Source organism: Neodiprion fabricii, chromosome 3 (genome assembly GCF_021155785.1).
Source record: "Neodiprion fabricii isolate iyNeoFabr1 chromosome 3, iyNeoFabr1.1, whole genome shotgun sequence".
Taxonomy (NCBI): Eukaryota; Metazoa; Arthropoda; class Insecta; order Hymenoptera; family Diprionidae; genus Neodiprion; species Neodiprion fabricii.
This window is the reverse complement of record NC_060241.1, coordinates 34927843-34953200: the sequence shown is the minus strand read 5'-3', so window position 1 is coordinate 34953200 and position 25358 is coordinate 34927843. Positions and strand designations below refer to the sequence as shown.

Here is a 25358-nt window from a genome sequence, read left to right as displayed (position 1 = left end):
ATAGTGAGCTTTGCGGTAAAAGATGAGCAACGCGAATAGCGATAGAGGGTAAAAAAGGCATTTGTACAACACCGGCATCCATTCGCGTACGGAATCGCATAATAATCTGAATAACGATACGCATTACGCATAGATGGTAATAAAATATTGACAGAAAGGCGTGCCTCGTTCTGGCAAAGGGTGTTATTTACGAGCAATATAAACCGTCGGAGGAAGTCTATTCGAGATCGATTCGATGCCAGATCGGCTATTCTCAATCCGGAAATATATAAGAATTGACGACTACGACTGGCTGAAGTAATCTCGCGGCGCGTGAGCTAAATCAGGGTCGCTGAGGAATAATACGAAGATATTGGACTCTGCGGACCGGTATTGAACCGTTCTGATATCGAGTAAAATTTTCAACTCCGAAACTACATGCGTGTATAAGCTGGATGCTGATGAATTTTCCACCCGTCACGCGAGGCTTATTCGCCTTCTATTTGCGTCCCGCGTTCATTGAACCCATCGTCCGATGTCGATCCTTGGCACAGCTTCGCTTCCTCGAAAGTAATTTCACATGTGTAGCGTGTGTCGATTTGCAACTTCTTCTTTAACGCGCTAATCGCAATATAATTAAAAAACGAGCAAATGAAAGAAGTATCTCGTTACGAGTCAGATCGCTCTAAGCCTCGAAATAAACTCTAACTTATTTCAGAAATTAACGTATCAAACGCAACGCATGTGAAACCAAACTGTCTTACTGGCTGACCGAGCACTCACAGAGATACGCGACCTAGCTGAAAAGTGACACTTTCAAAACAAGCCGACGCGACTAGATCCAGTATGGCAGAGTTTGGCTGCAAGCAATTTACAAAAGGAACAACTATTCAAAAACCATGACTCTGATCCAGATTTACAACAAACAAAATTCACGACATTTACCAAGTTATAAACAAAATTCGATCGCAACAAGAGTGAAGAAGGGAATTACCGGCAAGCGATTTCTATTCCCTGATTGCAAGGTGCGAATTTTTATGTTAGTCATGCGAATTGGGGCTCGACAAAGTGGAACTACCAGCATGTGTTTCTTTTGGGAAACACAGAATGAAGCGATTTCGGTAAACTCGATGCAACTCGAGTGGAGAAATGAGCCATTCTTCAATTTCCCCCGATCTCACGCACGATCGGAACGCCTCGACCCGCAAAGACGTAAAAATGAAAAAGACGTTGTCGTCGGTGATCCGAGAGCCGAACCGAGGCTGGATTGCTGACCGAAACTGGCTGCGGTTAACGGCTCAGGCTAACTCCGGGTACCTACCCGGAGGTTTATACCGTCCTAAAAACCGTTTATGTTTTCGGCAAGTATGCGACCGCGATATTTAAACCGGCAGCTCCCCTTTCGGAAAAACTGCTCTTCAGCCTACGGCGCTCTCGTCAACGCCGCTTTCAACTTTTCCAAGGGGGAATTCAACGCCGTTTACAAACCGCGTAAGTTACTTGCCGCGAATATAATGCGCCCGAGTATAAACGCTCGCTTGTTTACTTTCAACAGTCGAGGAAGGCAAGTTGGATAAATACTTTTCGAAACTTTCGTTATTCTTGCAATGCGGCGGAAAAATCCGCTTGCTAAGGAGTTTCGAGCCTTTCCTATACACGGGTTATAAATAACTCCTTTCTGGAATTTGTTTAATTAAAAAACCCTTTAGAATTATTTCCGAGTTTAAAACTTACGACCGAGAATTTTCATCTCGTTATCGCGATTACGTGTGAAAAGAAAAATGAAGAGAAGAAAAAAACAAAAAAAAAAAAAAATCAACAAAGATGAAAATGGAATACTTAAGATATTTTATTTCTGACGCGTGATCGGATTACAAGTTGTGCAATTTCAGCGCTATTTTGAAGGGCAGTTCACCTCAGCCAGCTCCTTTCACCGTACTAAAAAATAAGTGTTAAGAAAAGGCCGAAGAACGAATCACCCCTCCTCCAAGGAGAAAACAGTTTTTCGCTCGACGCCTGCAGGGTCGTAAAAATAATCCGAATGAAGGTAACGTTTTTATAACATTCTCAAATCGACTTCTCTCCTTCAACCGTAATATTAATTCGACCGAATAGCTGTTATCATCGGGCAATTAGAGCTAACAGATAGAACCGAAGAAGCGAGAAAACAGCTCGAGCCGACGTTTCGCGTCACACCGGGAACGGGGAATCTCGGGGTAATAGAAATGGCAGGTCCATCTGTCAAAATTGTGACGAAATGAAAAGGGTGGTCCGCCCGAGACGAGGGAGGACTGAGAAGAGCTGCAGGATGCGCGGAAGAGTCTCGGTTATTAAATTCCGAAATTCCTTCCGTACTCCGGCTCAGCTGCCATCTCCAGACTGCATATCTCGAGTCATCTCACGGTCTCGCAGCGAGATCTGTCGACTGGTTTGATTTCTTTTCTTTTCCTTTCTCCCGTTCTCCCTTTGTGGAATAATAATTCGGGCGTCGAAATATTGAAAAATAAAAAAGAACAACAGATATCGACCTCATCGCGAGACTCGGATATAACAGGTGTCGAAATAACGATTTTACGTACTGACCTTTCGGGGGATTGACGTGCAGCGCGGACCTGTAGAGGCTCTCCTCGTCGTACCAGTCCAGATTCCTCCTCAAGGTTTTTGCCGCCATGAGGGTGAGAAGCAGGGTGGCAACGGCGAGAACGATCCGTCCGTAGGACCTGGATGTCCGTCGGGCGTGACGGTAAAATTTACAAAGACCGGCGCCGAACAAAAGGCATAACCCGACACTGGGTAGGTACAAAACTCTCTCGGCGATAACGAAACCAACGTAGAAGAAGAGGTTGCTAGCCGGTAAAAAGGGAAGCCCAAGAAATCCTAGGGATACAGCAACGGCCGCGGGAATCTGCAAGGCAAGGCCAGACTTCTTCGGGCAGTAGCAGTTGCTTATCGGCGCGTTGTTGTTGTTCGCCGCTCGGCAGCGATCCGTGTGTCCGAGGAACCGCTTCACGCAGCTCGAACACGAGGCTTTCCGGAGTCCCTTCGCCGCCCAGAAACCGGCGCCCGCAAGCGCGGCGTAAAGCGCCGCCGACTCCAGGTTCCTCGGGTCCTTGAGCGTCGTTATCCTGGGAACGGCGTCCATCGACCAGTCGAAGCTGAGGGTGCTGGGGCAGAGAAGCATCCTGGCGTTCACCGCCGGCAAATAGAGGAAGGTCAGCCCTCTGGCGAAGCGCGAAGGGTGCCTGGCCGCGGGGTTGTCAGCCGTCGCGAATTCCGGCGGCGAACCTCCGACGCGAAGCCGAACGATCAGGAGGAGGACCAGGGTCCCGGTGACGAGGCCGACGCTCCGACGGCGGGTCCATCTGGTTCCCTGGAACGGAATTGCACTTTGATAAATCACGCGATATGGCGGGGAGGGAGGGAACGCGGCGTCACTCGCGAGAAGATTACGTGATTCAGTGCCGCGCGTACGTCCAGAGCGCGCAATTGCCGCCCGTATTTCATCCTGCGGGACCCACGGTTACGCGTTGCATCCCGGATTTCTCCGGTTCCGCGGCGTGCGCGATTCGCGTGCTCAACCACCCGGCGAATATCGCGAGTGAAAATTGATTAACAAACGTATATGCGTACATGATCGGGCGCAGCTCGGCCCCCTGTTATTGCAATTGATTGAACCGCCACCCCGCTCAGAAGCTCACCCTTGATCACCATTTTTTACACTTTTATACACGAGAAGTATCGACCGTATCTTTTTGCTTCCATTTCGAGCCACGGAATTCGTTTTAAATTGATATTGCTCCGCGTTTGCTGCTGGGTCACTGATCGGGTCCCATGCAAATTACGTGTTCGATATTCTCTACTTCGATATTCGACGATGGAACCGTGAAAAGCGTCGTTTTCCGTCTAGGTGAAAAAATATACCATTTGAAGAGGTAGAATTAACGCATCCTATCAAACTAGTCCGTGCAAACTTCCGTTACACGTATACAATACGAAACCGAAACTGTCTACAGAACCACTCGACAGCTGAAAACATGATTCTAAACACGCGTCTACAACAGCGAGACCGACTACTGCGGGAAGAGGAAAGAGAACCGAGCCTTTGACGTCGAGTTGTTATCCGACCGAGCGAGCGTGTTGAGAGAACGAAGAGGAGGGATGAACGGAACCTTTCCGCGCTACGACGAACGAGTCGAGTAATTATTTAGCGACAACAATTAGGTCGAATAGGTACCCGAAGATGAGGAATCGGTTAGATAGAACAGTTTGAAAGCCGAGGCTGTTTCCACTCGGCGAGAGGAACTCTGAGCAACAGAGCAGGTGCGGAGCTATTACACTAATTGTCCCACTCAGGGGCTCACTGACTGCATGGAACTCGGTCCATCAATCCTGAAGCTGAGAGGGTCTGTCGGTAGTCCTGTCGGTCCGCCCACCGGATGGTCGGACGGTCGGACAGACTGCCGGGCATCCCTCTTAAGCGGACTAACTGGACTGGACAGGCAGAGCTGACCGAGGGCCGTCACAAACCGACGTGCCTGCAGCCCTTTGACGAGGCCACGGGGTCGAAAGATGTAACATCGCTGGCACGGCGGGCACGTGACGTCACTATGCCGCAGAGTTCATCATCACCCATTCGGAAGATGATAATAGACGCCCTTCTCCTTGCCGCCCTCCCTTTCGAATCTCCTTGTCTCTTTGTGCCCGTCAGCCCTACCCTCCGATGCAAATAGGCACGTGTACAGGGAAACACAAGCGGAATCAGAGTTGGCGTGGTAACGTAGATTCCGATGAAAATCACGCAGAAACGTCACGTATCTCACCGTCATACGTTCACAGACGGTGAACAACGAGTTGGAATGGTTTGTTCCCGCGCTACGTACGTTACTCCGGATGTCGACCTGGTGCTGCTCGCCTTTGTTGTCGCAGCAGTGATCATCTTTGAATACGGCGTTAATTACTCTTTTCATTTACCTCCGGCGGGCGCGTTTCCCTCTCACCTTATTCGAAAGCTCCTGTTCCATCTGCTCCAGATTAAGCTTCGGTGGTCCGGTTTCTTCCCCTGAACACAGTCGCGTTACGGAAATGAAACGTGGCGTTGCACGTGCCCGGATTCGCATTGATTCGGTTTTAATTCCCGTTCCAAATTGAATTTGGCACTATTGTCGTATTTAACATGGTCGCGGTACCCGAATATCAACATAACAACCGTACGCGACTCTTTTTCATGCGCGGCAGCATCGCGAGCCGGATTAGCTCTTTATTTGATGTTGAAATCATGAACGGATGTCCATTAACGAATTGGAGCTTACAAGAAGATTTAATCCGCATTACACGTACGCCGCTTTATTTCCCGTTTTCGCCTCTCCCTCTCTCTCTCTCCATCTATCTCTCGCTCGCATTTTCATCCCCTGGAAATTTTTCGTGTAACGCGGGTGTAACGATCCGGGAATGAATACACCGGCCTTCATTGGATTCTCGCCTATATTATTCGCTGCGTGCGTATTGTGATAAGGAACGACAGGCCTCACACTGATTGACACTCGGCTGGTACGGGGTCAGCATACTCTTCATACATTCGCGAGGCACGTTCGCCTCCGGCGTTCATCCCTGCAGCTTGTTGGTAGTCTGAACCGGGCATCCGTGAAAAAGAGAAGGAAAAAGCATAACAATAATGAAAAATCCCTTTCCGCCTATCGACTGGGGTTTCGAATATTAGTGTAAAATATAACAAGCCCGGGTTTTGAATTCGGTAACTCTCTATAGAGCGCCCCGGAGGCCCTCGTTCTTTGTTATGGTACAATGGTCGAGCATTGTGATGCAAAGTCCTGCCTCGGTTCATGAAGAGTCCTGTATATGTATACCCGCCCGGCGGACGCGGATCGACGCTTTCCTCCACCGAAGCTTTTTTGACGCCCGTGGATAAAAGTCAAGATGGCCGACTGCCATTCAGATGTTTCGCTAAAGAGTTTCAACTCGACTGGCGGCAGGGCTATTTATCAGTTTGACGCTCTAATACCTGCCCCTCGTTGCCTGACTGACTTTACAAACTCATTCTTGTCTGTCACACCGCGGTATATAAAGTGAAAACTTTTGTCTTCCGTAAATAACGGGATGAAGATTACCAACGACAACACCGCGATGCAAAGAGTTGAAATTTCATGAGGATGAAAAGTCAGCGAGAGAAGTCATTCGGAAAATCTGCTAGGAAATTTTCCTTCACTGGCAAAGCTTTGCATAAGAATTGTCCTCTTCAAGTTTGACGCTTATGATTGTTTCGACAGGATTTTCGAGCTTAAACGTCGGAGAACCGAATATTGAATATATTCTGTTGGAAGACGTGTATGATCGTTGTACGAATCTTTTATTAAAAAAATAAAATTGACATTCTTCGTGATATTCAACGAATATTTACATAATTTTGTACTTTAATTTTTATCACCTTCAAGTTTATACCTTTCTGAATTTTTTCACGAATCATGCAAAAAGTTATTTTGAATAAACAAATCCTAGCACAAAGCTTTGAAAACACATTCGAGAGTTGGCTCTGCTCTCGAGTCTCGAAAAATGAATTTCTACCGCCTACACTCCTCAACGTCGTATTCGCACCTCATAAAGTTCTGTTTTTAACACCGTACCTTGTATGCGAAAATTTTCTATCCCGAACAACAACCAGTGCAGAGTATAATTGAGTCGAAGGCCGTTAAAGCGAAGCGCCATCCAATTGGCGGAACGAACGATGCGCTACGTGATGTCAAAATTCCTTATTCTCGAAGAGGATTTGCATACGTAGGATAGTCGCACGTGCATCCTGCTTTGGCTGAACGAAATCAGGGAAATGCGAACTTCGGGAATGAAAAGAGAGAAAAGGGTGGGGGAAGGACGAGGTGCGAGGCGATGCGAACTACCCTTGGCACGCCTCCAGCCCTCACCGGGGGTGCAACATGCATCACGCCACGCGTCTGGTGCACCTAGTGTAACGGGGACGACCCGGGAGGTGGCCGTGCATCAGTTTCCTGTCCAGGACAGCTCGCGAAGCCGCATTGCGTTGGGGAAGCCGAAGCGATTCCCGCCTCGTTCGTATTATTGAAATTGAAACTATCTATCGACTAGCTTTTCCCGCTGGCGAGGCGAAAGCGACCGAGTCGTTTGTTTCCCACGGAATTAGCGAGAAATTCGCGATCGAATTCCCGGGAAATCCGACTCTTGTACCTACGCATCATCCTCGCACCCCTCGCCTTAATTACAAGACAATCATATCTTCGAAGGAGGTGGATAATTAACGCTGAGAACACAGTCCTCCTAACGGGTTCAGGTGGAGAGGAGAGATAGGACAAATCTCTAAGTTTAAATCGAGCGAATATCCTTGGCAAATAATGACTTAACAATTAGCGACTTTAGACAATGGAGAGCTATAATTACACTCCCGGCATGGCAGCTAGTATCCAACTTCCGTTATAACTTACGAATACACCGGTATAATGTATTGTCGGCATGATACTTCGCACCGCAAAACTTCCATCGTAATTGGCGTATCAGGTTGAAGTGGTGCGCTGCAGCTGCACGTGTATTATTATACCCACTGCTAAATAGCCTAGGTAGGTATGCACCTACATATATATACGTTCTTGCTCGAAGGCGGCAATCCGCTCAATTTACTTCCCGCGTGAGAGAAATTGCCGTGATGTAGGAAAATAATCAGCAGGTATTTACTTCGTTATACCTATTGCTGAAACGCAGGGTGCGGATCAGGCCAATTTTAATTACACGGGAAAGCTCCGATTTGTTTCAACTTCCCGGGTGGAATTCGGAGCCCATTATCCAACTGAGCGAAGCTCGTGAGCGGGTGTAAATGGATAAGCTCGTAGCTTCAAATCTTTTTTCCTTGTAATTCGCTGACTGTTCAAGACTACAGGAACATTCGTCAGAGCGAAAATACGATGTTTCATAAAGAGAAGAGTGCTGTTTGTGAGGTTTAACGAACGAATGAGCTTATGCACGTACTATTGTGGTTTTCAACGTTCAAACAGCGAACATAAACGATCAGTTTTACGAAATCCTAAGGACTTACGGTACCCGAAAACAAAAAAATCTATGTACATCAGCATCCTACAACGGTCAGCTTCCACGACTACTGGTTCGTTGGACAAAAAAAAAAAAACGGAGCGGACTCGGCGAATTTCTCACCTTTCGCCGTGGCTCGCCTCGACAAAATTCCCAGAGCAGACAGAGAGCCAGGGAGGCGATACCGGTCTCTTTGGCAAGGGTCGCCAAGGCGGAGGCGATCAGAGTCAGGAAAAGGGGCGCCGGCTTCCGGGCGTCGTCGCGATGCGCCGCGTAGGCGAGGAAGGCCACCAGGGTAAAAAGACAAGCCAGGAGATCGGCGCGGCCAACTATTCCAGCCACGGCTTCGCTGTGAACCGGATGCACCGCGAAAAGAAGGCCGGCCATCGCGTGCGCTAAACTTTGCCCAGGAAGAACCTGGAGAAGGAGGATAAAAAAATTTCGATATTATTTTTTTTTACACGTTTAGATATTGATTTTCATGTGCTTATCATGAATCGCTCGAGATCAACGTACCTGACGTTATGCGTTACTACAAAAGATCTTACTGTGCAAACTGTGGGCAACAACTCGGTCGGAGGTGCTCAATTACGTAAATTTCAATATTGATCGTTGAAATTATCGGGTCAAAACTGAAATCGTTACTGTAATTTTCGTGACGTAAAATTAACTCTCTACCGTGTAATCGCGTTCACTCGTTAATCGAATGGTTACATGGTGAGCTGGTTACAATTAGTGCGGTCAGTGCATTGGTTACAGCGTAGAGCTCTGAATGTACGAACTGATCCATAACTGTTCATTGTTATCGTTTCAATGATGCGTGATTTTAATGCAATTACCGTTACAAGTGAGCTGATGGGTTGGTATTCTCGGGGAAATGGTAAATCACATTTCACGGTAGACTTCATTCATGCCACTTGTTATAAATCGGATTCGTTCTATTTCAAACTGAACAGATTTACATTTTTTCATTTTCGCAATTTTATGAGGAACTCGACATTCCCAACTCAATTTGATATTCAGTGATATTTTTTATTCTAGACGTATATAGCAGGTTCACATTGATACAAATTTTGCTAAATCGTTCGCCACATCGACACTTCAAATGCATGATTTTAATTTAAGAGAAAATGAAAATCGTAAATAATAGTTGAAAAATCACTCGGGCCAAATTTTCGTAATGGTCGTTAATAAAGGTTTGAAAATGTTAATACGAAGATAAGTTTTATACGACGTTCAATCGATGGTTCGAGACGAATTCAGGGTCTTACTATTTTCATCGCCGCATCTCCTGCACCCGCATTTATCCTCTCTACATTCTCCTTTCTTATGTTTCAGATGGCATCAGCGATAAAATACCTGAACTGTCCCCATTCAGTGACATTTCCATAAAACCGTCGTTCTCGGAATCTATACATCATATCTATATGTATATCATCAGTGATCGCGGAACGATATTGAAAACCGTTCGAAAATATCCCCATGTCATCAAAAAAGCAAATATCAGTATACGGCATTACTCCGACAACTTCACATGCGTTTCGATTACAGTCAACATGAAAACCGAACGATAATCGTGCGTTACTTGTCATATCCGTGTCAATTTCTTCTATCAAATAAAAACGGTAAGTAAATTCCAAACAAAAGAAACTCGCATCTTTAATGATAGGCCACTTTTTGATCGAGTTCAGTTTTGATCGCGCAGCTTTCCGCGAGTTTGCGAAGAACAACCTTGCGCTTAACGAAAATCAAAAATCTGTTTCCGGTTATGGCAATCGTGTTGAAACCTTGCTCACCTTTCTGGCAGCCCTGACAACGAGACCAGCGCATGCGGCGTGAAGTGCGACGTTGACCAGGTGATAACCCCAGGGATCCAGACCGCCGGCCAAGTAATTTAGGCGAAAGGTGGCGACGCAAAAGGGTCGGTAGCTACCGTGAGAACCTCTTTCCTTCAACGGAGTACCCCAGAAGTCATCCTCGAGGAGTTGAGACCAGGGTGTGCCCGGAAGGAGGTCAGGATTCGTCAGGATAGCCCTCCTGGAAAATGAAAATGACATATTCGGTGTCAGCTCGCTAAATATTTGCAAGTATGCGTGTGTGTGTGTGTGTTTAAAATGCAATCACGATGCAGCCGTGAGAGCGATGAGAACGCGGGTAGAGATTTTCGCGAGGAAACTAGTTTCGAGTGTCCTCGCGAGGATCGCTCGCAACTCTAAACCGCTTACGATATTAATCGCCTTTAGCTCCCGCAGCAACGCGGAGTTCCTCGTTTGTAAGGGGATCCGCTTTTTTCATCGTTGCTGTGCTCTTTTGCGAGGCAGGAGATCGGGGGAAGAGGATAACGGCGAAGGCTGCCGCCTTCGGCTCAGGATTCCTTGTTCCCTTGGTCCTCTCGGTACGACGAGGACGAAGACGACGACAACGACGACGATGAGGCTACGGAAGACGGGCGTAAAGCCCGAGTTATAACTGAATTCCGAATAACCCGGCAAAGTTGAGAAACCATTTTGCCCAAAGGAGAAATCGATATCACTTTATGAATTCAATAAAGCCCGAGTTATAAAAGTGGTCCCGGAAAATCCGATCGTAAACTGACGCTTGGCTGAATAATTTTCCTTCTTTTTCGCTTCTATTTTGTGTTGTTTTTTTTTTTTTTTTTCATTCTTCCACTCCCCTCGCCCAAACCTTCTGAAATTTCGACGGATGTGGATTTTTACGCGCCAATCCTTGAAATTCGCAACGTTTCTGAAATCTGTAAATGTCTGAAAATATGACATACATACATGTATACGTATCACGGAATATTGTAAGAGCGGTGCGTAATTCGTTTCAGAGAAATCGTCCGATCGGCCAGTGATAATCCCCTGATAACAACGCGCGGCTCCCGTAACTTCGTTATACTGACATTAGGACAAATTGGAATTTGATAAGTCATTACGGTGAATGATGGTCGGCTTGGCAGATCAACCCTTCGATTAGAACACAGTCCCTTAGATATCGCCGCGGCGATGGGAATCAAGGGATGCAGGAACGGGGGCAGAGAAGACCTCGGATTTTAATTGAAGATTAATATTCATGGGGGTCGAGCGGCGGAAAGGAGGATATCTCGCTCGGGGTCTCTTACTACTCGGCTGGTTTATCCCCACCGATTCCTCGGGAGAAGACTCGCGGTCCGGTGAACTGGAAGGTCACGGAACGGTCTGTCAAGCCACCGACACTCCGTTATCCCTGATGAATCGATACTAGTGAGGGTTCAGATTTTCAACGATCGAAATTCCAACTGGTTCATTAAGTAGAAACGGTCACATCAGAATTTGAAACGATACGAGCATCGATACTAAATCCAGTGGACATTTTCCTTTCGACATTTCGTAGAAAACGTTGAAGTAATTGTGTAAGTATATTTTAGGCGAATTTTTGTCAATTTTTGTATCAGCTTTAGCCGAAATAAAAGTTGGCTTTACAGAATTTTCATTGACATTTAATTATTGAAAAGTTTCAACATTCACTTTATGGTAGATAAATCTTTGATTGAGGGTGGGTATAAATTTAAATATATTCACCGACGGTACCTGCAACGATCCGCAGAAAATTAAACATTCGCAAACTACGCCGATCAGAATTTTTCTCGCATTCGAATTGGAAATTCCATTCGTAAATTCTGATCAGTTGGAATTTTCATTTCGATACAAAGGCCAGACCGAGTTTTGATCATCGGGGGGTATTGACCAGCATCCGAGCTTGCGATATGCCGGCGCAACCGTGTTTCAGTAAAATGAAAGCACGCTGTTCAGCCGCAGCACGTGGCATGGAAACCGAGCGACCCAGGCTCAAAAAAGGATAAGATTTCGAAATTATTTATTGTATATACCACCGAGTCAATCCGGCTCAAAGATATTTTCAGATCTGACGAATAACATCCGATTCCCGGATTCGACTGCTGAACGGATTGTTCGCAAGGACGAGAATTTGGCCAGCTGAGCAATCGAGGCGCGGGGATTTTGCCGGACTGCAGTTGAGACATTGGTCTTTGATTCAGTACGACAGTTTCCACCGATTGGCCCCTCTTATTGACCCGCAGCCAACTCGCAGCTGCCCGCAGCGCCCTGCAGGGAGTAGAAACTTTAAATTATACACCTGCTGAACCGACACCGAGAAAGATCTGTAGGTACTATGGGATGTCGCTCTGGCCTTTGGCCTCAGGCGGTGACCGTAAAAACAGGAGCAAAAAATTTGAATACGAGAGAGAAGAGCTGCTGTTGGGATTGTTGTTAACACTGGATTGTGGGCCAGAAAAAGGCGAGCCTGTCTTCTTTTTCATTTATTCCAGTTTTCAATCAGAGAATGCGATTAGAATGTTGCACCAGCGTCTCGTTTCCTTCGAACGACAAATTCTCGCAGCCTATAAATTTTTCATCACCTTCACGCCCCTGATCCTCTCTGCAAATCCGGATTCCTCGGTTCTGTTTCGATCACTCGAGTCGGTGGACCGAGTTACTTGAGGTAAAAAAAATCAACCGGTGATTCGGCCCAGTTTTCCACGCAGTCCCGAAGCACGCTTGTGCTGGAACAGAGATCGTCCGGCTTACAAAGTGCTTCTTTGCCCCGGGGTGCTACGGCTCTCGTGGGAACCACGCGATATTCGGAAGGCGAACCGAGTAGCTCGAAAGTGCGTAAAATGGGTTTCAGGGACCGAGGGTCAAAATGTCTGACCCCCGATATTGGGAACGTCAAATTTTGTAAAGTCTGTCGATCATTCATCCTGCAGTGTTTACATGGAATATTCGGGTCATTGAAACATCCCTGGAATCGTGTGAACCGACCACCGTTCATCAGCTACAGAAGATGCTGCGACAAAATTTTGTTACCTGACTCTTACGGTTCCAGAGAAACGCGTTGATCAATTTACTATGAATTACTTTTAATTCATCTTTTACTGACCTTTGTTCAAATGTTTTTTTACATCTTTCGAAGCCGTTCAGATAATCAACGAACAAAGTTTTGGTTATCTCAATGGATGCAGGCGAGGATATTTTTCGACCCTTTCTGATTAATATTGAAATAGAATATTATGAATAGATGTTTATAATACAGAAAATTCAGAAGTGTTTGATGTTTTTGTGAAAAAAACAATGGCAGAGAAGTCGAAAATTTTCATTTCGGACTCTGAAATGTGGTCGTTCGCACTATTCAAAGAGAGAAATGCGCTGATGCAGGTCATCCAGGCATTCCAGTGCCTACAAAAACGGAGCCTCATGCAATCTGCATTTTCCATAGCTGAGCGAACCTTTGATACTGTTGATACGGATGAAAATTTTTTTGCGATAGCTCTTTTTCACCCTGCCTGGCTCGCAACGCTCGAGCCGGGATTAAAATTACGTAATATTACGTAATTCCGTAGCGAGAAATGAACGGCTAAGCTTCAGAATTAATAACTATGCGTCGTAACCTTTTCATTGTGAGCCAAGCGTTATATCCTGTCTAGCGAAACTCCGACGAACGAACTAAATGATCACAAATTGAATGTACTATGTCGAAAGTTCACATTTTTCTTAAATATTGAAGGACAATAATGGCCGTACGTGTGTTTGAAAAGAGTTCTCCACGTTTGTAAGGTATATAATGAGACTCGATTTCGCTCATTCATATTTCCTCAATTTTTCACATTGTGTTGGAACACGCAACACAAAAAAAAAACATAAAATTATTTTCATCCATTTATACAACCGCGTGTATATCCAAGTTTCCCCAATTTTCGCTCTCGGAAATGTTTATTGCCAAAAATGGGCTCAGAATCAGGACAATGAAATACGTGCGGAGGGTTCTATTGTTCAAAGTGACCCCGTGTTACACAGGCCGCACAGTGAGGAGACTGTAAATTAATCATTGGAAAGGGTTATAAGCAATTAGAGCGTCAATTCTGCGGCTCGCGGCTGCTCCCGTGGGGGCGAAAATTTTGATAGCTATAATTCTGAAATATGATTGGGAACCGACGACCTGAGTAAACGCGAATGCTGTGTCTGCGAATTCGCTCAAGGTCTAATTTATGCCAAGCCTATTTTAACAGGGGTTTGCGTTATCGCCTCGTCGAGGGGCCGCTGCGCTAATACGAACAGAGTGATAATTATTCTCGCTGTATCTGCCTCCCCCCCCCCCCCACCCCTCCCGCCCCTCCCCCTCTCCTCGTCTCTCTAATTCTCATCCCGCAGAAATGAATGCTGAGCGCCTAAAAAATGAGGCGGATTTCGCCCTCAGATCCGTGCGACAAATTAAAGTCTCGATTGAAATTTCCTAGCACCCTCTTTCTCTTATATCGTTCTGACGTTTTAAGCGAAGAAAATTAGGAACGTATTCGACGAAAATGTAGGATAAACATTCCGGGTTGCACACGCCCAAGCGATAATCAATTACAACGTCAGGATTCACGCCAATGTTTGAATATCCACGTGTCCTGGAACGGGGAAATGAAAGAGAATGTGGGTGACCGTTAATCAGGCAAAGTATACGCGGGGATATATAGTTAGTATCAGCTAATGCGTGAATTTATCAGTTAGCCGGTGACCGGAAACGGTACACACCTTACGGGGGGCATGATTGATTTTCTGTAGTGTAGCGGTAAAGTCAGAGGTTGTAAATAGGTATGTATATATGTACTGTGTATTTGTGTGTGTATACATGTTGCGAGTAGAAATATAACGACTTAATTTGACTTGGCTTTCAGCAAATGAAAAGGTAATCAAGAACAGGCCGGATGATGAAGCACTGCGCGTTAGCATTCAGGAAATGATTTTGCGAATAGAACATTATGTAAGGCCGGCTTCGTTATTACACTTATTAATTACGCCAAAAGTAATCAAAAACGCAACTTCCACCATCGGTTTAATGAAGAATCGACCGTTCTAAGCTCTAATACCTCCTCTCACGAATGGGCGCGTCCTTGAGGCATGATCGAATCGTGCTCGATGTACATCTGATCACAGGATATGAGTAAATGAAGCACCTGCTACAAAGTATCTGACGATAAATTTTCAATGTGATACTAATGCGAGCGATAAGGATCCTGAATTATTCCTGTCGTTATTCATTCCATATCGAATAAATTATTCAAATTCTCAATTTCCAATAAAGTTGATCTCATCGAATGTTGCTTGGTCGATCTTTTCATTTGAAGAGTTCCCACCACTCGTCATTGATACTTTCATTAACCGGTGCTTCAACGGAATTTAACATCCACTGGTCTTCTTTTCTTCCTTCGAGTCCCTAAAGTAATGCAGTTTCATTCGAAGCGGCACGAAGGTCTGACCAAACTCGCACCGTTACTACTGGCAGTTCGGCCGGCCAGCAGCTTGGAGTAAAAATGACGTGCAGAGCAGTGCGTGCCGATATATGGTTTTAATTTCGTGGGAATAAGTTTCTGCTGCACGAAAGTGCGTTCCGCGGGTGAAAACGTCGTTTATATCAATTCCCCGGTTCCTTCCGGTTCCGGAATCGCCTGACTGCGGCCTGCAGAGCCTCCTCCTCAGCCCTCGGAGGCAAAGTTAAGGAGGAGGACGAGACTTTCACGAACGTCTCGGTTGAACGCGTGGGACCGAGGAGATGAACCCATCAATATCAATGCGGCCAGCTGCGCGGAAGACATCGTACGCCTTAATGAAAATGGCGGTAGATAAAAAAGGAAAGGGAAAATGGGACGGGGAGGAAGGCATACATATTACGAGGAACGGGATATCGGGCTACAATAAAGTTCTAGAGTAAAATACCCGAAGAACCGTTTTGCCTTTTTCATTTCTAGCCGGCTTTTCGCACCAATAGTTTTTCTACGTTTTTTTATTCATTATTCTCTTCTTCGTTGGTTTGCGCTCTCTTTTTTCTTCTTAATTCTTTTTCTCTCTGTTTTATTTTGTCTCCGACTCGTCGCTGTCCCCTTGCCCTTCTTTTTAACTCACTTCGTTTTTCATTCGTGCTCGCTCATTTCGCGAGTGCCTACCGCTTTCCTGGCTCGCTTCGTTACTTAAATCGTTGATCCTCGCTGCTTGGGATGGCTGAAACGCACGGATAAAAACCTGGAGAAAAATACCAAATATTCTCATTGCACGCGAAGCGTTACGCAAGACTGACATCATATATACACGTGTATGCATACATATACAATCGGCGATTTGTCAGAACGAGATAGAAACACATTTAATACGTCGGGTCTCGCAGCTACGAGTAACATTTTTTAAAGTTACGTCATTCAAAACCATTTTCGCAATTGTATTCTAAAGTTTACGACAAAGCGTTGGAAAATCATTTCAGCTTCAATTCGCTAGTATTATACCTATATGTGTGGTTATTGCTTGTATAATATAAGCCGATGGCCCTGAATTTCCGGAAAGCACTTTGTCCATGTCCAAGGCGGAATTGTGTCCGGTTTCCTCTAGCAGAGGCAAGAGCAAATATACATACGAACACCTCAATGCGATATTTCCGCTCAAGATCACATCGAAAGCCGACGCGTTTTCGGCGGACGCGCCAAGGCCGATAGCGGTACCCAGAGTATAATAACAACCCAATTAAATTGCAAATGTAAACTTGAACTCAATCACAATATTTGCGTGGGTAGGTTGGCATTCAATAGTCCGCAAAGCAATCAACCTCACAGCTATGTACGTATATATGTATACGTACTGCGCCTTGTGTATCCCAATCTCACGCTGTTTTAACCCGTTCAATTCGGGAAGAAAACATTGCATCTTTCTTCAGAATCAAATTCTGGGAATTCTTCATTGAGCAGCTTCTGCTGTGCGCTGCTGTCCTGATTTTTGTGTCTTATGAAAATCAGATTGAACTTGCATACTCAGAAATTGTCGGCAGTATGTATCGCCACTTTTACCGGCAGCTGAAATTGCAAAGGATCCATCAATTTTCAACTTATTTAATTAATGCTTCACAATATACAAAAGGAGAAAAAAAGGTAGTATAAAATTTAGATACATTTTTGCGGTCAGCTTGTGGTATTCGTATAACCAAATTTCAGGTGCCTGCCGCAATTTTAGTTGTTGATGTAACTAAATTTGATTGGCAAATATGTCGTCATAATTCTGAAAATGTCACAACCTTGCTGCGGAAGCTAATTAGGTTCAAATGCCTTGGCCTTACAATGTTTAAAAAACAGAAGAATTATACAGTCACTGTATAAATTTCAAAGTAAGAGTAAAACTTGCAATTCACAAATCTATAGCGAACTGACTGTGATTAAACGAGAAAAGAAATTCAATTTCAAGATAAGGAATCGGAAATCGTTTAGCGGCTGGTTAGAAAATTATTGGTGGTGCTGGCAGATTTATTTACTGCTTTCTTTCTCTCGATTCTCTTTCTTCTAATAAATTACAATCAACCTGACTAACAAATTAAAATCAACGCTGATATTAGCGTACCGTGACATAAAGACTGGTAACTGAAATGTGCCAACTTCACTTCCCACTATTCGATGAAAATCACTCGTGAAGCCATCAGTCCGAGTAAATCTTCACTCTCTCAGCTCTGTTTCTAGATAAATCCACTTTAACTTTTTCACGCGGCAGTTACCATCTGGAACGAGCGGAGCTTGCGAGAAATATCATCCCACTCGAGATCGGCGAATGACTGTTTTGCCAATTCGTGGCTCTGTGCTATCGATTTCAGTACTAGGAGTAAAAGCGAGGAAGCACCGGATGAGAAGAAAGTATGAGCTACAGCGAAATTCTAGACGAGCACTCAGCCTTAAAGTGTCGACATGCGGCGGAACCGATGCCTCTCACGTTTCGTGCTATGCGAAGACACGTCGGAAGTAGATCGACTCGCTAATGGATGTATTTTTCTGAGGCGCGATATCTTCGAGCTGGCGTCTCCGAGCAAAGGTGACGCGACAGGCGGGGTGTCGACGTTTGACTTTAATTTCCGCCGAGGCATTAACTTGAGCAATGTGAAACAGGCCTGATGGCGTCGCGTCGCCCGGAAGATGTTTCAGTAGTTGTACACGAGCTCAGCTCGCTCCCCCGTCTCGTAAAATGTAAATATAAGAGCTGCCGCCGGATCCCGTCTACCTGCGAATTTGCCTTCCTTAAGACAATTCGCTCATCGACACGAAGCCGTTAACAGACCGGCGGAATTAATCGCCCATCAGCTACGCTAGCGTACAACGGTATCCTTTAATTTTCGCTACCACCACCGAAAGCCGAGCAGGCGTACCAATGGGCCTCGAAAAGGCTGATTCGACTAAAAAGAGCGGGGTGAATGTTTGATTAAAAACTTTGGCGAAAGCTCGTCCGAGTCGCAGCGCCGCATCGTCGATGTGTATTCGAGCTTACGGAAACGAACGGGATAGTTATATGTATGATATTTACCTTCAAACGCGTTTCATTTTATCCATTTGTGAAGACACATGCTCGACAATCCCACGTCAACGGATTCGCTTCATATTTCGTTAAACCGCTGACAAATTCATTCAATAAATTTTAGCAGCTTCTCCAAGTACAATATATTATATAACATATACATGTGTATTTGAACATCGGTGAAAAATCACCGCGAATATTATCACAGAAATCGTCATTACCTCACCCTGAAGCTTTTCCGGATCGTTTAAGTCACGGTATTATTCGACTTTCCCTAAATTCTCTGACCGTACATTATACGGATCTTGGAATAAATCAATATGGCACCGGGTGCGCAAGCGTACCGACGATCAAAATGAAAACAGACTCAGGCTGAAAGATAATTCTCCGAATCAATTTTGCTTTCCCCTCCCTCTCCCGAAACCGATTCCCGGGTTTATAGTTCTTCCAATTCAGGCAAACACGTGACGACTGACGTGGGTTAAGGAAGATTTCATCGTTATGTGAACGCGCAAAGAGCACTCATGTTGTCGACGTTTTGGAGGAGCGTATGAAGAAAATTGTTGAAAAGCGACGAAACACAACCGATTGTCTCAGAAATGGTTTGATACCCCCGTCAAATTGATAAACGTGGCTTTGCAATCCGAATAAAACAGCGTTGCAACAGACATGCATCGCGTTGCATCCCAAATGTCTTTTACTTACTTTCCCCCTACTTTTGCTCGTTCAGTGAAGGACAAAAGCAGAAGGAAGGACCTGAAATTTGAACGAAAACTTTGACGTCAGTCCCGTGGGAGCTGTCGCTGGCTGGCAGCAATTTGCACACAGTTCTCCGACGTTACTGCTGGTCTTTCTCTCCCGACTTCCACCTCAATCCGCCTCTCTTCCTCTCCTCCTTCGTCCTCCTTCTCGTATCCTTCGCATCCTTCGCTGTTGTATCGCTCGACGTCGACCTTCCTCTCGGCTCGTAAATGACTCGAAGAACGTGCCTCAATCGCGGACCAACCGAACCCTGGAAGGGTGTCTCTCCTAAGAGTACTGGCGATGGCCTGACGCTACATTTTGTCAGACATTTTACCTCGCCCGGTGGCTTACAGAGGACCCGAGAAACTCCGTAGGAGGACCCTGGAAGACGACGCAGAACGCGGAGGGAACTCCAAATAAATACCTGGCTAAATCGTCCGGAAAACTCATTCCATTCCTCAACCCTCGAACCCTCGCCTCTCCACCCTTCGGTCTCAGACCTCAGATATCACCCAACCAGAAAGCTTCTCTCCACCTCGCTGTTCTCAACACTCAACTCCGTCTTTTATGTATACTGTCTCAGCACTTGCGTAAGCGACCGTTGCGCAATTAAACTCAACTCGAAGTATATTGTTCGTGAGCTCTTTCTTCTTCTTTTCATAAGAGCAAGGAGATTCTCGTTTTTTGCATCCTGCACCGGTTTGTGATCGTTGCAAAAAATTTACCACTTTGATTTCGCCGTTCGACCCAGTGCTTCTTTCTGACTCCGAAAGATCCATGCTGAGCGGTCTCGCTTCCTCCGGGAGCCCTTTATCAAACGCAACAGTTCGGCGGGGTGTCGATATACAAATTGATCTATATTCCTGCGAGTGGAGTCGGGATCAATTCGCGAAAGATTCAAGAGCGCGTGGAGGGCTGTAATAGAAACCCCTGACGGGGTCAATCTCCTAACGGGGCGATCCGGAAAGCTAACCTACCCCCATCAATCACTACCCTAGGCCGTTGGCCGCCCCTTTCCACCTCGCTGACCGAGTGGCGGGGCGGTCAGAGAACAAGAAAAGCTGGTAACCCTATTTTCGCCGCAGCTATCTACTCCCGACTTAACACACCTTCGTTCCACCGCCTCACTCACCCGACGTATGAAGAGGTCACGCGTTCTTCCTTCCATTGCCCATTCCTGATCTCTAAATTGTGGAGAATCCCGGGATCTCTGCCCGCATGAGGCGTAATTAGGAACTAATTTGCCGCAGTGTGACGTAACGCTACTCATTGACGCGGCAACTCGTTTCAAACATTCGACCAAAGGACGACTCACCCTGTGCGACCGATGGAACCTTCCTTGTTTATGAATCAGCCAAGAGTCCATAGGTCGAACATCGCAGCCCAAAGCCAAGGGGCGATGAATCATTTTAGAAAGAAAATCGTGGCCTCTGTTAAAGTTGCTGTTACGCTGTTTGTTTATCGATCGTTTTATCGTAACCGGTGAGTTAAGAAACTCCCGATTGCCCTTTGCTATTCTCAAGGGTTCAACGATCGCGTAATAAAACCACGGTTGAAAAACGCGTTCGCGTTCGCAGTGCGGGCTCATTTACTGCACCACCAAGGGCTGCAAGGTGAGACAGAAATTGCCTCACAAATTTCCCTAAATCCACGCCTAGAACGGCTTCCGCACACCAATTGACCAATCGACCGAGCATCGGGCTGTAAGTTCGACGCGGCCATCGATCCTCGAAACAAAGCCCGAATCCCGATACATACACATCGAGTTCACGAGGTCCGTTAGTTCCGGGCCGAGTCGTGGTCGGAATGAGATGAATCAAACGGATTATCTCGACACGAGGTCACGCCGTCCGTCCGACACTTTGACAGGCTGGAGACCGATGCTTGTTTGTATCATTGAAAGATTGCGACGGAGTGACAAGACGTCGGAAAATAAGACGGTATACCTACCAACGGCTATTCCTTGCTCAATATTCAGCCGGGATGTTGAGAGGCTATTGGAGATATACGCCCTAGCTGCGGAGAATGGCCCGGCATTATTGTGCGGTGTACGGCCTGTCTTTCCGCCAACCCTCGAGAGCAAGTTACGTGCCACGTTTACGACGTCATAAAATTAATACAGTTTTTTATTCGCCTCCGGCGAGGCGTCGCCTGCAATTGCGCGTCGGTATTCCGCAATGGTCGACCGTTAGCGAATGTATTCGACATTGCAGGATACTCGCTATCTCCCAGCGAATTTACCACCCCCTTTTACACCGTACGCCTCTCACTTTATACTCAGAGTCGACTCCATCCCCTCGCGAAGGGTTTCTTGCCCAATTCAGGCTTCCCGTTTCTCCTCAGATTCGACGCAATTCGGACCGTTTCGACACGATTGGTCCGTCTTGATTATTGACTTGGACATTCCGCTGTTTCTGCAAGGGGCTTCTCAATAAGCTTCGTTCTCCCTTTGTGCCGGTTCAAACTGCCGAAGCACCAGCGCCGAGTGCTCCTTCAGTCTCTGATGTCCTCGAGGCTCTCTCTTTATCTCGCCTCGCTCATTCTGTGACCCCGCCAAGCCGGTCTTTGCATCAAGTTAAAACCCGCAGCCCGATAACGGGGTCGAACAATCACGGGCCGAAGCCTCGATTCGTCAAACTGAACGACCAATCCCAGTCTCGCTGCCCGAAACGGGCCAGCGTTCTTGTAAAGTACAAAAGGATCGGAACCTCGGTCATCGGGATTAAGGTATAAGGATTTTCCAAATTGCTTTACGGCATAAGCCGAGGTACGGAAAATGAGACCTTGAGATCGTATCGCTGCAGCTCCCGCTGCGAAGCGATCGCAATTTTTTCTCGTCTCGTGGATATTTTTCCTTCTTCCTTGCCTCACTCCGGCTTTTTCATCCCCTCGGAATCGAGTACAAAGAGTACGAATGCAGGGCGCACCGAGACTCGGAGCTATCCCGACGTCCTCGCCGCGCGGATTGCGCAGCCTTCCCGGTCTATTAGCCATAATACTCGTTCCTGCAGGACAGGTAATCGCTCGTCGACGGAAGCCCCGACGGAAGTTGACGCACACAGGCTAACGCAGACACGAGTGGCTTACGTCGGGCCGAAGGGGGTCGACGGGTACCGGGATGTCGTTGGTGGCTAGGTGTCGGGGTGCCAGGTGCGACGTCACGCCGTCCCCGGTTTCGCCGCTGCGGCCTTCCGCCGTCTATTCACCGTGTTAGCTTTTATTATCGCCTGCTTTTAGACGGCTGACAGATACAAATCGTTACATATTCCCGGCGCCATTGTTTTCCTCATATAATGGTGATTGTCAGCACCGCGCAGCGCTGCGTTCGATCGGGCCGCGGCGTTTCGTACACCCGCCTTACAAAACTCCTTTCATTACGTCCGAGAAGACAAATTGTACGCGTTGTCCGTAAGGTGAAATACTACTCTCCCTGGGGCTTCGATTAATTCTCCCTGAATTACTTTACGCATGAATTATCACCCGGGAATCGACCAAGAGCCATTCGGCTTACGTATCAGGCAAGTCGGGAAGCCGATCGAAAATATAATCAAATATTATTCCTTGAACAGAGAATATTCGGTTTATTACACGTATTTCCCTGCCCGCTTTCAACGCAATTTTCGTCCACACCCCATTTCGGTTTCTCCGATGATTTGGTCTGTAATGACGCTTTTTCCAACGTTAAAGTGCCCAATCCATATGGCAAATAATGTGCGGAAGGTGATCGAGTTCTTTCCGACTTCGAATGAAGTCAACTGAGTTGATTACATTCCGTTCCAGCGTGTGCAACGTCGACGAAATTATGTAGAAATGTGTCAAGAAAGAAAAAAAAAAGCAAAAGAAACAGGAAACGATATCATAAAGTGGTGACGGCTGAAATCGTCTACTTGGCAAGATTAGTCACTCTGGTGTTGGTACCGATTTGGAAGGAGGAGATATTGATTTGACATTTCTATATAAGTAGTAGCTACGATTCGCACCCTGTTTATGATCCGTGACTGACACGATGAGCTTCACGACTCCTCGTTCATGTTCTATAAAGTATTATCCGAGGACTTGACACTCGACGGCGGGGGTCGAGACCGAGTTTCCGTATCACGATGCGGAATTCATCCGGCAGAGAGTGTACACAGAAGGCAGTTTAATCAGGAATGGACGTGTTCATTAGCCGCCTCACTCTGCACTTGTCAGTTTGTATGATCGAATGCTACGCCGTTCGATTGATCGATTGACAATAAGCAGCCTGACAAAGGCTGGAAACTCCAACCCTCTCCGTAATTGAGCCTGACGCCGAACAGCCAATCCATAACGACGAAGTATGTGAATAGTTTGGAGAAAAATTCAACCCCTCGACGTATCGGCGCCGTCGTTGCACCCACGCAATATTATGTCACGTTCAAAACACGCCAACGAATCGAGTGCACTGTTCAGATTATAGAACACCCGAATCACCCCACGATTACCGACTGGCGCGTTACGCAAACCGCCGAGATATAACTTAGCCTCTAAAAGTAGTCGTCGTGTATTTTTGCGTGTTGCGACGTTATATTTACGCTACCACGGATTTGGCTCGATCGGAATCTGTATACTTAGCTCCTACGCTTTGGCAAGTTGTAGATAAAAGTCAGATTTGTGGCTGAGATTGTCATATTCTGGAAGAAATTGATGTCCTGTGAGCTTAACTATCGAATACGTAAACTCCTACTCGTTTATTCATTGGCAGTCCGACACTTGAACGTTTTCCCACTCGTGCGGAAGCGGTATTTATTTCCGATCGGTCTAAAACATTTGAGCTTGCAACTTCACCCGACTCATCAAGCGTTCCGATTCAACTAAAGGACAACAGGGAATTACGGGTTCGGGATAACGGGTGCATCAATTGTTTGTTTTGATTACATGCCGGTGAGCCAGTGAGCTGCATAGCTGTTGACAGTCGATTTGAGTATTCATCGGCCACTCCGAAAAGCGGAATCAATTATTCATATAGGTATGAGCGGCCAGGTTCTCTCTTCCGACCGGCCAGTGTTTCCCTGTCCAACCCTAATCGGGTGTCCAGGGTATTAGAGTACCGGCATCTTCGCCGAAATTGCCCCCCCGAAATATCCATAAATGTTTATTAAGATACGGTGGAACGAGCGCAGGCATAGGAATTCCGTTAGAAATTACCATTTGAAGATTATAGGCATGTATATTTATAACTTTGGCAAAGCCCCCGCGGCGCTCGAGAGCCTCTTCCCGCCAAAAATTTCTATGTCCTCAATCTCTCCTCGGTTTCTCCCGGAGCTTCCCTGTAACGCGGGGCTGACAAAACGAATGAATTTTATCTACTGCCGCCAGTTTCTCTCTCCCGAGTTCTAGCTGAGAAAGCGTCTTTCGCCCCTCGCCCCCCCCCGAAGCCGGTCGAAGAAGCCGCCCCAGAGCCGCCAAGTTCCTCATTTCATTTCATCAACTTGATCCGGACTTTTCGATCTCTCTTTCGCCCTCATCCCGCGTCTTTGCCCGCTATTCCATCAACTAACCCCTCGCTCGACAATGGCGCTGGGCTTGAGACTGGAATCAACTCTCAATCAACAATACATTTTTCCTCCAGCCGAGTTGGATGGATTATAGAGGAATGGATACGTGGATCAGTAGGCGTACCGTTTTCCACGTTTTGTTGATCCCGAGGCTCTTCGCTGCCGGCGGAATTTCAGAGGTATAAAAGCGAGCCAGCCAGCTCGATGTCCTCGATTCTTGAAACCGGGATTCCCAAAGAGAAGAGGAGAAAGCTTTGAGCAATCATATGCAATCGTTTCTCCCGAAGATCCTTCCGTGGCTTGAGGGCGATTTCTTCGAGCAGGAGGAGAGAATGGGGTTCTCGATTCCCGACTCCCGTCCCCCCTCTCAATCCCGGAGTACCTACTACAACGGGCTTCCCGAGAGGATTCAATTTTTTACCCGAGTTAAAGCTCCGCGTTTGCCCGTGTATATATATATATATATGCATACATATATACATATAGATATATACTCGAGGTACGTTAAATGTTAAGCATCAAATGCCTTATATCCAGCAGGCAGAGGTCCCCTCGAACGCCGGAGAAATGGAAGGGATGATTTTACTCCTAGCAAAATTCCGGTCGATCGGAGGGTCCGGGATCCTTTTAAATCCTGCAGCGCACCCGCTAAGCTGCGGTGTCGCTGCCGGCGGGCTCTTATCAGGTGGCTAATCTACAC

General features: G+C 46.4%; 1 protein-coding gene across 1 annotated transcript in view; it reads right to left on the bottom strand.

Moving 5' to 3' along the window:
• Positions 1-25358, bottom strand: part of LOC124177876 (protein O-mannosyl-transferase TMTC2) — a 167818-nt gene that overhangs the window by 75236 nt on the left and 67224 nt on the right. The window contains exons 2-4 of the mRNA XM_046560778.1: positions 9837-10077; positions 8164-8457; positions 2563-3349 (exon numbers count right to left, since the gene is read on the bottom strand). Of these exons, the coding sequence (XP_046416734.1) occupies positions 2563-3349; positions 8164-8457; positions 9837-10077 (1322 nt within the window). The remainder of the gene's footprint in view (positions 1-2562; positions 3350-8163; positions 8458-9836; positions 10078-25358) is intronic.